Source organism: Mytilus edulis, chromosome 2, assembly GCF_963676685.1.
Source record: "Mytilus edulis chromosome 2, xbMytEdul2.2, whole genome shotgun sequence".
NCBI lineage: Eukaryota > Metazoa > Mollusca > Bivalvia > Mytilida > Mytilidae > Mytilus > Mytilus edulis.
In genome coordinates this window covers 80164815-80179628 of record NC_092345.1, presented here as the reverse complement: position 1 = coordinate 80179628, position 14814 = coordinate 80164815, and the positions used below count along the sequence as shown (strand labels likewise).

Genomic DNA, 14814 nt, shown 5'->3' with positions numbered 1-14814 from the left:
GAGAGAAATTAATATAAGTGAGGATTTAACTTGTCATTACTAGTATTTAATTCATTTATATTTCTATTTTTTTTATTAGGGTTTACTCATCAGATGGTAAGTACTTGTCTTTATTAACTAGATATGTAAAAAAGCTCTTATAGAACAACATTGTAAACAAGCTCTTAAAGAACATCATTGTAAACAAGCTCTTATATAAGATCATTGTAAACAAGCTCTTATAGAACGTCATGTTGAGGTTATGATGAAATGCAAACGGGGCCATTAGGTGAGTTGGTCATGATATAATTGTCTTATTTTTTCTGCGTATATGTTGTCTGATTGCTACCTTGGTTCTTAATCCTGTGTTGTCTGTTTATACCTTTAGTATCGCATCCCTGCTTTGTCTGTACGCTCCTTTGTTGGTATCGTATTCCTTCTTTGTCTGTACGCTCCTTTGTTGGTATCGTATTCCTGCTTTGTCTGTACGCTCCTATGTTGGTATTGTTTACCTGCTTTGTCTGTACGCTCCTTTGTTGTTATCGTATACCTGCTTTGTCTGTACGCTCCTTTGTTGGTATCGTATACCTGTTTTGTCTGTACGCTCCTTTGTTGGTATCGTATCATGGAATGCCTGCTTTGTCTGTATGCTCCTTTGTTGGTATCGTTTACCTGCTTTGTCTGTACGCTCCTTTGTTGGTATCGTATTCCTGCTTTGTCTGTACGCTCCTATGTTGGTATTGTTTACCTGCTTTGTCTGTACGCTCCTTTGTTGTTATCGTATACCTGCTTTGTCTGTACGCTCCTTTGTTGGTATCGTATTCCTGCTTTGTCTGTACGCTCCTATGTTGGTATTGTTTACCTGCTTTGTCTGTACACTCCTTTGTTGTTATCGTATACCTGCTTTGTCTGTACGCTCCTTTGTTGGTATCGTATCATGGAATGCCTGCTTTGTCTGTATGCTCCTTTGTTGGTATCGTTTACCTGCTTTGTCTGTATGCTCCTTTGTTGGTATCGTTTACCTGCTTTGTCTGTACGCTCCTTTGTTGGTATCGTATTCCTGCTTTGTCTGTACGCTCCTATGTTGGTATTGTTTACCTGCTTTGTCTGTACGCTCCTTTGTTGTTATCGTATACCTGCTTTGTCTGTACGCTCCTTTGTTGGTATCGTATTCCTGCTTTGTCTGTACGCTCCTATGTTGGTATTGTTTACCTGCTTTGTCTGTACGCTCCTTTGTTGTTATCGTATACCTGCTTTGTCTGTACGCTCCTTTGTTGGTATCGTATACCTGTTTTGTCTGTACGCTCCTTTGTTGGTATCGTATCATGGAATGCCTGCTTTGTCTGTATGCTCCTTTGTTGGTATCGTTTACCTGCTTTGTCTGTACGCTCCTTTGTTGGTATCGTATTCCTGCTTTGTCTGTACGCTCCTATGTTGGTATCGTATTCCTGCTTTGTCTGTACGCTCATTTGTTGGTATCGTATACCTGCTTTGTCTGTACGCTCCTTTGTTGGTATCGTATACCTGCTTTGTCTGTACGCTCCTTTGTTGGTATCGTATTCCTGCTTTGTCTGTACGCTCCTTTGTTGGTATCGTATACCTGCTTTGTCTGTACGCTCCTTTGTTGGTATCGTATCCCTGCTTTGTCTATTTGCTCCTTTGTTGGTATCGTATCCCTGCTTGGTCTATTTGCTCCTTTAGTATCGTATATCTGCTTTGTCTGTTTGTTCCCTGGGAATCGTATCTCTGGTTTTTTTATGATAGATCTTAGTGTGTATTACCCTTGTGTTATCTGTTTGCTCACTTGTTGTCGTATCCCTGTTTTGTCTGCTTGTTCCCTTGGTGTCTGAATCTCCGTATTGAATGATTGCTCCCTTGGTATATTCTCCCTTTTTTTGGCTGATTGCGTCCAATGTAACTTATTCATATCTAAACTGTTCGCTCTCTTGGTTTCTTATCCCTGTTTGTCTGTTCGCTCTCTTGGTATCTTATCCTGTTTTGACTAATAGCTCCCTCAGTATCGTATCCCTGGTTTTTTTCTGTTTGCTACCTTGGTATCGTATCCCTGTTTCGTCTCTTTGCTCCATTGGTATCGTATCCCTGTTTCGTCTCTTTTTCACCATTGGTATCGTATCCCTGTTTCGTCTCTTTGCTCCATTGGTATCGTATCCCTGTTTCGTCTCTTTGCTTCATTGGTATTGTATCACTAGAGTGGATGTTTGTTCCCTTGGTATCTTATCTTTTCTGTCTGTTAACTCCCTAGTCCGAGATTACTCTGGCTTCCAATGGCTGTTTTGTCAGACAAGCTGGGACTGTACTCTGACCTCCAACGGATGTTTTGCCAGACAAGCTGGGGATGTACTCTGACGTCCAACGGCTGTTTTGTCAGACAAGCAGACCACGGCCCTAGCTTGTCTGGCAAATCAGCTGCTGGACGTCAGAGTAATCTTGGACTATTAACTCCCTTGATATATTATCATCTTTTTTGTCTTATGTCTTCATTTGTATCTTACCCCTTCTTTGTCTGGCTGCTATATTGATATCTTATCCCTTTTTGTTTGATTGTTCCTTAATATATCTAATATATTGTGTCTGATAGCTCCCTTGGTATGTTATCCCATTATTTTTAGCTCACCTGGCCCGAAGGGCCAAGTGAGCTTTTCTCATCACTTGGCGTCCGTCGTCCGTCGTCGTCGTCCGTCGTCCGTCGTCCGTCGTCCGTCGTCCGTCGTCGTCGTCCGTCGTCGTTAACTTTTACAAAAATCTTCTCCTCTGAAACTACTGGGCCAAATCAAACCAAACTTGGCCACAATCATCATTGGGGTATCTAGTTTAAAAAATGTGTGGCGTGACCCGGTCAACCAACCAAGATGGCCGCCACGGCTAAAAATAGAACATAGGGGTAAAATGCAGTTTTTGGCTTATAACTCAAAAACCAAAGCATTTAGAGCAAATCTGACATGGGGTAAAAATGTTTATCAGGTCAAGATCTATCTGCCCTGAAATTTTCAGATGAATCGGTCAATCGGTTGTTGGGTTGCTGCCCCTGAATTGGTAATTTTGAGGAAATTTTGCTGTTTTTGGTTATTATCTTGAATATTATTATAGATAGAGATAAATTGTAAACAGCAATAATGTTCAGCAAAGTAAGATCTACAAATAAGTCAACATGACCAAAATGGTCAGTTGACCCGTTTAGGAGTTATTGCCCTTTATAGTCAATTTTTAACCATTTTTCGTTAATTAAAGTAATCTTTTACAAAAATCTTCTCCTCTGAAACTACTGGGCCAAATTAATCCAAACTTGGCCACAATCATCTTTGGGGTATCTAGTTTAAAAAATGTGTGGCGTGACCTGGTCAACCAACCAAGATGGCCGCCACGGCTAAAAATAGAACAAAGGGGTAAAATGCAGTTTTTGGCTTATAACTCAAAAACCAAAGCATTTTGAGGAAATCTGACGGGATAAAAATGTTTATCAGGTCAAGATCTATCTGCCCTGAAATTTTCAGATGAATCGGTCAATCGGTTGTTGGGTTGCTGCCCCTGAATTGGTAATTTTGAGGAAATTTTGCTGTTTTTGGTTATTATCTTGAATATTATTATAGATAGAGATAAACTGTGAACAGCAATAATGTTCAGCAAAGTAAGATCTACAAATAAGTCAACATGACCAAAATGGTCAGTTGACCCCTTTAGGAGTTATTGCCCTTTATAGTCAATCTTAAACCATTTTTCATAAATCTAAGTAATCTTTTACAAAATCTCCACTGAAACTACTAGGCCACAATCATCTTTGGGGTATCTAGTTTGAAAAATGTGTCCGATGACCTGGCCATTCAACCAAGATGGCCGCCACGGCTAAAAATAGAACATTGGGGTAAAATGCAGTTTTTGGCTTATAACTATGAATTCAAAGCATCTAGAGCAAATCTGACAAGAAGTTAAATTGTTAATCAAGTCAATATCTATCTGCCCTGAATTTTTCAGATGAATTGGACAACTGGTTGTTAGGTTGCTGCCCTCCAATTGGTAATTTTTAAAGAAATTTTGCCGTTTTTGGTTATCTTGAATACTATTATAGATAGCGATAAGCTGTAAACAGCAATAATGTTCAGCAAAGTAAGATCTTCAAATAAGTCAACATGACCTAAAGGGTCAATTGACCCCTTAAGGAGTTATTGCCCTTTATAGTCAATTTTTAACAATTTTCATTAATTTGGTAAATATATGTAAATTTTTACCAAATATAGTTCTCTGTTACTAATGGGCAAAGTTCATTATAGATATAATTGTAAGAAGCAAAATCGTTCAGTAAAGTAAGAAGTTCAAACACATCACCATCACCAAAATACAATTTTGTCATGAATCCATTTGTGTCCTTTGTTTAATATGCACATAGACCAAGGTGAGCGACACAGGCTCTTTAGAGCCTTTAGTTAAGTATTGTATTCGCCCGTTCTCACCGCATCAACTCAACAACCGTACAAATGAAATCTCAATTTCGTTATTTCATTACTGCTTTGGTATTAATACTTTTTGGTAGCATTTTGTTTGATGATAGTGGTATGCTGAAAAGGTAGGCGGATGATATCAAGGCGGCATTCAAAACTCGATCATAAGTCGAAGAAAAACTCTATTGAAAATAAACAAAAACGACAAAAGATTAGCAAATCCACAAATCACTACATATACATGTAAAGATTGAGCAATAAATAATTGACAAATACGTGATAAATCAATGTCCCCACATTGCAATTGTTTGCTATTTAATTGAAGTTTGTTCTACGAGTTCCGTTTATAATTTTTGTCATATATATATTCCTATGATTTTTTGATTATTTTTATCATTGAGATTAAGTTTTGGAGGTTTATTCCGTTTTTATAACATTTGATAGAACCGTAAGTTTATCTTTTGCAGATAATATTCCTTTAATAATGGGAGTAAGTATTGGAGGAGTACTTTTCCTAATGACAATTGCTATTATCTTGATGATGGTGGCAATGTACACAAGAAGACGCCGTCAAAGAAGAAGGGGATTTAAGTCAAGTTCAAGGTTTGGCCACATTCGTTTTAATTCTCTGTTAGAAACGTCCCATTAATTTGTAATTTACAATATAGCTTTTCTTTTCTATAAATGGTATTTTTATTTTGTAAACTAGGCTCTATTGGTTCTCTGAAAAGGGCCGATAGTACAGTTGAGTAATACATTATAATATGACAAAATCACACAAACGTCTGAAGTCTGTCAACTAGTGCATATTTTTCTTTCTGTTTCAGTAGCGATGCAGACACTCCATACGGTATTGGGTTAAAATATCACCCGTTCCAAGCTGATACTTATGCTGGTGGACCAGAATACTACAACAGAATGTTCATGCATGGAGCTGGTCCATGGTCAGGTTGGTACATATATAAGGGATTTGGTAGGATTGACAAAAAACTATCCATAATCATCAAGACAAAGATGTGAACTAAAAGGAACCGTAATGCCTTCAATAGTATAAACAAATCCGTAACGTAAAGTAATCTGTATAAATATTTCATTTTGAAAAATATAGCTGAATTAAATTAAATTACTAGGAGTTAAACTTGAACTTCAATCATCCGGCTTCGAAAAATTGCGGACGCCATCACGATTTGGTTGACCGCTATGAAATATGAAAATATCGTTTTTCCCATATGAAAACGGACACGTTCCAATTGTCTTATACGCAAACCCCTACTTTTTTTCCTCGAATATGTCTTACCAAATTAAACTTCCCAACGGGTTTGTACTCAACTGAGCAAAACGACGGGGCTACTAGTGGGACAGAATATGCTTGCCCTTCCGGAGCACCTGATATCACCACCGATTTTTGGTTGTGTTTGTGTTGCTTAGTCTTTAGTTTCTATGTTGTGTTTTGGTCGTTTTTTGCCATTGCAATGTCAGTTTTTTTCGACTTATGATTTTGAATGTTCCTTTTAATTTCTTTATTTCGCCTCTCCATTTCCATTGCTACATTGCAAGTTTTGTAAACACTTTACACGTGAATAAAAAGTAAAATCACAAAAATACTGAACTTAGAGGAAAATCAATTCGGAAAGTCCAGGGGCGGATCCAGCCATTTTAAAAAGGGGGGGTCCTAACCCAGGACAAAAGGGGGGGGTCCCATTACATGTCCCCATTCAAATGCATTGATCGTCCAAAAAAAGGGGGATTCCAACACCCGGAAACCCCCCCCCTCTGGATTCGCGCCTTAAGTCCATAATCACATGGCAAAATCAAGTAACAAAACGTATAACTGTGGTTTGATTTAAGTTAACTTGTTGGATATGCATCAATGAAAAAACTCCCCAATTAGATTGAATGTTAAAGGAAGGATTATGTAATGGTTTCTGTACTTCTGTGGTATGATAGGAAGAAGGATTTAGAATACTGGTATTCTCTTCTTATTTGAATATAAGAGTATTACATTCAGTTTCTATGTCTTGGGAGATCTCTATCGTGATGTTTTTACATATTATTTTTCTTAATAGATATAATAAAAAAGCACATCCTGATATATTTAAGTACAACTATGGGGATGCAAGGTTGTGGAGTTATCCATGAAACACTAAAATTGAGAACTTCCACATTCAAGTTTAAGATTGCATATATATACACAACATTGGATATATTATATAGGTACCAAAGGGCTATTGTTTTACAAGGGTATGATTGAGATTCTTTAACTTATAATGCATAAAAACCTGTATTTCAGAAGCAGAATATCCTAATCAAGCATACATGATGAAAGATGTAAGTACATTTTATAAATATTAAATCATATCAGTTTGATTGACTGATTGATTGATTGAGAACTGTTAAACGCCAGCAGGGGTCCATTGACTAACGCTCCATTCAGGCTTCAGTGATTTCCCAAAGAATCAACCAAATTTTTCCCACATAAAAAGAGTAATCTGTTCAAACATCAAAATCCCTATAGAAGTTGGTCGGTGGACAAATACACCAAGAGAAAATCGTATATGCTGTCACTGCGATTCAAATACCATTGGTGACGAATATCATTATTTTTTTGTATGTTCCAATAAACAAATTATGTCTTTAAGAGAAAGGTATATACCTACATATTACATAAAAAATCCTTCCCAATTGAAATTTATTGGTCTATTATAACACTGTAACGTGCCAGTGCTAACAAAAGTGTGCATGTTTCTAAGACATATTGAAAAAATATTTTCATAATTCATAGCATGTTACAATAATTTCTAACCACGTTGCAATTAAGAATTTTGCAAACAAATCAACCAAATATATTTCAGTTTTATTGTATGAAATCAATTATTAATCTATTGTGAGACTTTCTGTATAAGTATGTATGTAATTTTTAATCTATAATTGTTATCCTCTTGTAGCACCATACGTGTGCCTAATGTTGTAATAAATTGTCTTGTCTTGTCTTGTCTTGTCTTGTCTTGTCTTGCCTCTCCTCTGAATGTGAATAAAGAATGTGTGGGATTTACGTCAATGCTAAAGCATCCAAATGACAATCCTAACCATATCATATATTTGATTTTTATTAATTTTCTTCCTGGAAATTTCATATATACAGCATATGAATATAAATTCTTCGTTAATTATTTGTTTCGTCTAGCATAAAACATATTGTAACATAAATTCATATAAGCTGTAAGTTCAAATCTATATACTGAAACAAACTTCATCAACTTTATTATTTCGTCTATTTGCAGTTTCAAATAAAGCGACCGCAAGTAGATGTAGGCTACAATACCTCATGATAAAGGTAAGTGTGAAGTCAAATAATTCTCCGTCAAATATTTTATGGACGGGGTTGTGCTATTTTCAAATACTTATAGATTATCGTTAGTCATTACATTAATTTCATGTTCTTTTTTTGCTATCATTTTTCATATGACTCCAATATGCTGCGAAAGAAGATTAAACGAAAAATTCGTTCAATAGCGATAGATGCCTTTATCGCCAGACATCGATTCAGTCTGTTTTGCTTGTTCGTTGTCAGTAATGTTCATAGTGTTATAGGGTCTGATGAACGATTCTTGTTTTTTTTTCAAACGAAAACAATGGATTCATTGCAGTACATCATCATGTGTAAATCGATTCACACAATTGAAGTGGCATTTAAATGCAAATGAAAATCGGGGTAGTGATATTTTGATAGAAAAATATAGGGGACATGTTGGCGATACGAGGCGTTTGGATTATATCAAGAGTGCATTTTTTTCTAACACAAACGATGCAAACGGCTAAGCGCGCACATGTTTGATCATTTCTTTCAAACATACGTTTGCAAAATTTGCATAAACCGTTGACAAACTATGCAAACGATAAAAACGCGTCTGCAGTTTGTCGTTTGTCTTTTGTTAGTACAAACGCTACATTTGTTTCTTACTTCAACCTGATTAATCGAAGTATTTGTTTCTACGTTTGTAAAAAGTCTCTTTACCAACAACATGTGAATGCCTTTTTGAAAGTTCAAACAGGGTCAGTAAAGACTTATTAAACGATGTATTTGTTTCTACTTTTGTAGCGTTTAGAAAACAACAACAAACGCGACACAACGTTTACAAAATTTGGGTTAGAAAGAAATGCGGCCTAAAATCCGGGGGTCAACGTCTTGACAGATAAAGCATCGTAAGCGATGGTTATGGGGTGTTTAAAGGGGTAAAGAATTAACACGTTTATTAATAAACGAATTACAGTCGTGAAATCTTTAAGAATGTTTGTTAATATCTTGTTGATTTCTTAGAACATACTCACTCCTTCTTCGCCTTTGGTTTAAATCTTCATAAAACATGACCAAGTATGTCTAACCTATAAATAGAAATGATTTATTCTCATTAGTCCCAATTGTCTAGTATATTAGAACATACTCACCCCTTCTCGCCCAATGAAAAGTCAGTTTTTCCCCCTCTAATTTTCATAGTACATGGTTTTCCATGCACTATGAAATGCTATACATGAATGACTTTTCATTGTTAGTTAATTATGAAAGTGAACTCTTAATAACTGCACTAACAAAGTGTACAATTCCCTGAGGCATTTTCCTTGGAAAAAAGTCTACTGATTAAAGGTGAAAGAACAAAAATTAAAACAAAACATTTCTAATTTTTCAAATGTTCATACATTTTCTAATGGTACACAAACGTGTATATAAAATTATAAACAACAAGAGGCTCTCAAGAGCCTGAATCGCTCACCTGAATTTTTTTGGTTTAATCTCTCATCAATGATTATTTTGGCTTTCCAATTTATTTAAATGTTCTTTGAATCGTCCTATTTTCTTCAAAAGCAAAAAAAAATCATTTTCTCCTATGTTCTATTTTAGCCATAGGAGCTATGTTTCTTGACATACAAGGAAATGAAATATAAAATTTATACTAGATACTCTGAAACTCTGAAACTCATTTAGCCTAAGTTTGGCTGAAATTGATACAGCAGTTTCATAAGAGAAGATTTTTTAAAGTAAGTCAACATGATGAACAAATTGTGAAAAAAGTCTTTAAAGGGCAATAACTCCTAAAGAGGTCAATTGACAATTTTGGTCAAATTGACTTATTTGTAGATCTTACTTTGCTGATCATATTTGCTGTTTACAGTTTATCTTTATCTATAATAATATTCAAGATAATGACCAAAAACTGCAAAATTTCCTTAAAATTACCAATTAAGTGGCAGCAACCCAACAATTGGATGTTTGATTCATCTGAAAATTTCAGGGCTGATAGATATTGACCTAATGAACATTTTTACTCCAGTCAGATTTGCTCTTAATGCTTTCGTTTTTGAGATATAAGCCAAAAACTGCATTTGACCCCTATGTTCTATTTTAAGTAACGGCGGCCATGTTTTTTGACGGATCAAAAATCAAAGCACACACTTTGTGCAGGATAATCTAAGGAACAACCATGCTAAGTTTTAACCAAATCCATTCAGTAGTTTCAGAGGAGAAGATTTTTTAAAGTTAGCAAATATGATGAACAAATTGTGAAAAATTGTCATTAAAGGACAATAACCCCTTGAGGGGTCAATTGACAATTTTGGTCATATTAACTTATTTGTAGATCTTACTTTGCTGATCTTTTTTGCTGTTTACAGTTTATCTTTATCTATAATAATATTCAAGATAATGACCAAAAACTGCAAAATTTCCTTAAAATTACCAATTAAGTGGCAGCAACCCAACAATGGTTTGTTTGATTCATCTGAAAATTTCAGGGCTGATAGATCTTGACCTAATGAACATTTTTACCCCATGTCAGATTTGCTCTAAATGCTTTCGTTTTTGAGATATAAGCCAAAAACTGCATTTGACCCCTATGTTCTATTTTAAGTAACGGCGGCCATGTTTTTTGACGGATCAAAAATCGAAGCGCACATTTTGTGCAGGATATACTAAGGAACAATCATGTTAAGTTTCATTCAAATCCATTCAGTAGTTTCAGAGGAGAAGATGTTTGAAAAATTGTTAACGACGACAGACGACGACGACGTCGACGACGACGACGACGACGACGGACGCCAAGAGATGAGAAAAGCTCACATGGCCTTTTAGGCCAGGTGAGCTAAAAATAATTGGGGTAACTTAAGGATATAGGTAAAATAGTATTTATTTAATTTATATATTATTTTTTTACCTGACATGTGAGGGATTTTTTTTTCATTCAAGAAAACAATGCCAGACTGCTGATATATACAGCAAAGGATTTTTTTCAGAGAAACACAATACATGTAAATTTATCAATAAAAAAGTAAGCATTTAATGTTGAATGGTCTGAATTTAAATATTTATACGGAGAGTTTTATATTTATATAAAAAAAAATCAAAAAGGGAATGTATTGTGTTGCTTTTTCAAAGAAAAAAATCTAAAGATAAATAAGTATTAAACTTTACCTGAAGCAGAAGAAAAACAATTTATCCATTTGGTCCTGACAAACTATGTCAGAGCTATTTCATTCCATCCATTGAAATGATGATAACCTATGTTTTACATTTAATTCATTATAAAAAGTGAGCTCTTATTTAGGTTTGAAAATTACAATGGGAAAGGATCATTTTGTAAGGTCACTCGAAAGTGTGAATATGTTCTAAATTGGTCAGACAATACTTGGTCATGAATCTTCATAAAACATGACCAAGTATAGTCTAACCTATAAATTGTTACTGATGATCACTTATATATTGATAATTGTTGGTTATCAAATTCTTGCCGTAAGGCTAGCCGGAAACATAAATAAATACTCACGTTGTCCCGTATGATCCTTCCCTGATGAGAGACGTTTATTTTTTACTGTGTCACGTCTGTGGGATTAACTATACGTAGCACTTTACATTCCGTCAACCAAGGTAATAATTTTAAAAAGGTTATAATTGTAAGGTACCATGCTTTTGTGTGAGTATGTATATGGGCAATGTTTTTTGGACGTGCATGTGTGGCTTTTTTAAAAGATGAACTAGCGCTTATACAACAAATCAGGCTTGGAATGGTTTTTATTTTAACTGTGTAGGATTCATGAATGTGCTTGTTTCTAGCCCAAAACATCACATTGAATTACCACTTACTCCCCTGATCATTGATGGAAGATTACGTTTTCCAAAAAGGCCATTTAGGGGGTGTACATAAAACATTAATCTTTTGATAACGTTTGATATTAGAAACATGGTTATTCCCATCCTTTTAGCCATGCAAGATAAAATAGAAGAAATGAGAAGATTCAAACTTTAGCTAGTCCAATAAGGAAACATTTAAACATATGTTCTATTCAAATAACTCATTTTGTGTTTGTCAATCTTATGTTAAATGCAAACCGCGATATAATGCAGATGAGCGTTAAAAATCCAAAATAGAGATTTTAATGAAAGCCATTTTTGTTCCTCTTTAATTTCTGATTAAAAATCATTCCGAGTCAACAACAAAACCAAAATAAAATTCATAATAACCCCCCACAAAATAACAGCAACCAAAAATCAATATTAAACACAACTTGTTGATACCACCATTCTGTAGTAACAAGTTTGTTTTAGAATGTAATTGCTTTAAAAGGCGTAAAATAATATAACTGTATCCTGTTTTTCTTTTCTTTCACAGCTTGTTTATTTGCCAGAATGTCCATATTGGTTTAATGGGAAGTTATATTGTGCAATATTTCCAATCAAGACAATAGTAGCTCAGACAGCAAAATTATTGATGATAACGTTTTCGAAGAAAACATATCTGTGTGAAGTTGTATAGTAACTGAAACAGAATCCCAAGTTAACATTAAAGATGTTAAGAGAGACAATTGGTGCTAAATGTACATTTGCTTCCTATATTGTAACTTTTATATGTAATTTATGACAAACTATCTGCAGTGTCGTTGGTAACTTAAATTTACAAAAAGGATTATTTTATTTTTAAAACGCATTGTAATTAAGATTTACATCAACCTACATTATACGTAACATAATGTGAGTTAACCTATATGCATTATACTTGAATATGATTGGATGTCATCCTGGTGGTTAGGAATCAAAAACATAATGTATACAAGTTTAACTCCGCCGTTTGACTGTCCAAGCATTTGGAAGATCCGAGTAGTCTCAGATCCGATATATATTAAAATAAACTGTTTATGTAAAAGTTAATGAACGACAACTCTAGATTAAATTCTAACTTCGTTCCTTTCGGTTTTTTAATTGTACTATAATATACAAACTGCATTATGTCATTTGGTTTTAAGAGATATATTTGTACTTGTCATGCTCCCGGGAAAATATTAGGGGTATATTGTAATCGCTGTGTCCATTTTTTCGTCCATGTGTCCGACATCTTATGTTAGTGTGTGGCACGAGTTCACTTACTGACAGTCTGCTGGTAAATTTGTGTTCAGAATTATGAAGTTGTCATTCATTATAGTGTAGTATTCTGTCATTGTTTAAACGATATTTCAGTATTTCTGAAACTAAAGATATGATACGTTTACATTGTAACTATGAATACTAGTAGATTTTAAATATTACTTTTTTTTAAGTGTGTATTTTACAACCATTTTTAAGAACCATTAGTGTGTTATTTGCTTGTTCACCTAGTAAGATAATAATTTATTCAGCATTTTTCTGAGCATAAAATAATCAAATATTTGTAATGAAATAAAAAAGATAAACTGTTTTTAGTTAATTATCATATATAACGAAAAAATGTATGTATCAATTATAAACCTTATGTATCATAATTATGTTCTTTTAATTGTTTGTCTTCAGTCGGGATTTAAGGGTTGTTTCACTAAATGTTTGTTTTAATTCTAAGTACTTTAGACGGGGTGAGAGACATATCTTTAATATTAAAATATGGGTAATATCATAGACAGATGCTTACTGTGTCAACGTTTTTTTATTACAATACTATTTATAATGTCTTACTGAATTTACTTATGTCTTTGTTGTGTTATATCTTTAATGTCTATATTATTGCATTTGTTACCATATATTTATACTGCCATATATTTTTGATAAAAATATACTATTCTGACAATTGCTTCTTTATATGCCAGGTTATTATGGTTACCCTTTAATAAGTCCGAACAAGGAGGTTATATGACCGTCGGACGTCAGAGTAATCTCGGACTACCCATTAATAAGTGTTATTTTATATCGGTTGAAAATAAGCTTCTCTTATTGGATAAAAAGGGGCCACATGACATTCATTATTCTTCAGTAATGAATTCCATCGGTCATTAACAGAACAAAACGGACCAGAAAACCGGTCGTTAACGGAATTTTACATGATAATGACCGGTGGTGCGTGGCTTCTGTCTGTTAATGACCGTTGAGGCATGGTTTCTCTGTTAATGACCGGTGGGGCGTGGTTTCCTGTTTAGAGAGATGTCCCTTCAATAAAAAAATTCCTGTTTTCAATTTTATATTTAAGTTGTTGAATTGTTGACCATATGTTTTCGTAAATTATAAAATCATAGAGAACTTGATTTAGAATTTATGTACTGAAAAATTGCACTAAAATGAATGGCAGTATTACTACGACTGGTCTTCTCTCCTTGCCATAGAAATCGTACAACTTCTCGAGTTTGCTTTGGACTTTTGAATTTATGAGAATTTTCAAAAATATGGTTCCTCAATGAAATAAACATAATAGTTTTTGAAGAACTGGTCATTATCGTGATACATGGACTGCCCGTAGGACATTGGTATTGACTGTGACAGCGATAATGACCTCGCCTTCGGCTCAGTCATCACTATCTTAGTCAATACCATTGTCCTGTGGGCAGTCCATATATCACGATAATGACCAGTTTTTCAAGAACTATTATGTAAATCGACATTCAAATATTATTACAAGAGGAAATATACTTAAATTGGATGTACACTGAGATCTTTGCTTTTTTAAAGTAATCATATCAGTACTCAATACCTCTATAAAGGGTAGTTTATATAGTACCTTGTGTAACGATGGTTCGAAAACCGAGAATTATCAAAATTTTATTACTAAAAACACAGAATGATTGGAAGGTTTTATTTATACTCTTTTTAATCTATAAAAATACGACCGACTACATATTGTTTTACTTTATATTAACCAAATGCAATGCATAACACGGATTTGAAATATTTTTTTCTAATATCAAGAGTCGATCATGGTTGTTACCATGCATCCTAATTTACTTGTACTTGTATAAGTTAGATAAGTCAAGCATGTTTCAATTATGGATTCGTGTCTGTAAAAGAGGGACGAAAGATACCAAAGGGACAGTCAAACTCATAAATCTAAAACAAACTGACAACTCCATGGCTAAAAATGAAAAAGACAAACAGAAAAAC

The 14814-nt window shown here is 34.3% G+C and overlaps 1 protein-coding gene across 2 annotated transcripts in view; it reads left to right on the top strand.

The window, feature by feature from the left end:
* Window positions 1-12250, top strand: part of LOC139513088 (serine-rich adhesin for platelets-like) — a 28881-nt gene extending 16631 nt beyond the window's left edge. The window contains exons 8-13 of one of the 2 annotated variants that reach the window (XM_071301259.1): window positions 80-96; window positions 4901-5036; window positions 5264-5382; window positions 6724-6761; window positions 7715-7767; window positions 12092-12250. In XM_071301259.1, coding sequence (XP_071157360.1) covers window positions 80-96; window positions 4901-5036; window positions 5264-5382; window positions 6724-6761; window positions 7715-7762 — 358 coding nt within the window. In that variant the 3' untranslated portion in view covers window positions 7763-7767; window positions 12092-12250. Of the gene's footprint in view, window positions 1-79; window positions 97-4900; window positions 5037-5260; window positions 5383-6723; window positions 6762-7714; window positions 7768-12091 lie in introns of both variants that reach the window. The other variant, XM_071301258.1, reaches the window with a different exon arrangement.
* Window positions 12251-14814: the final 2564 nt, after the last annotated feature.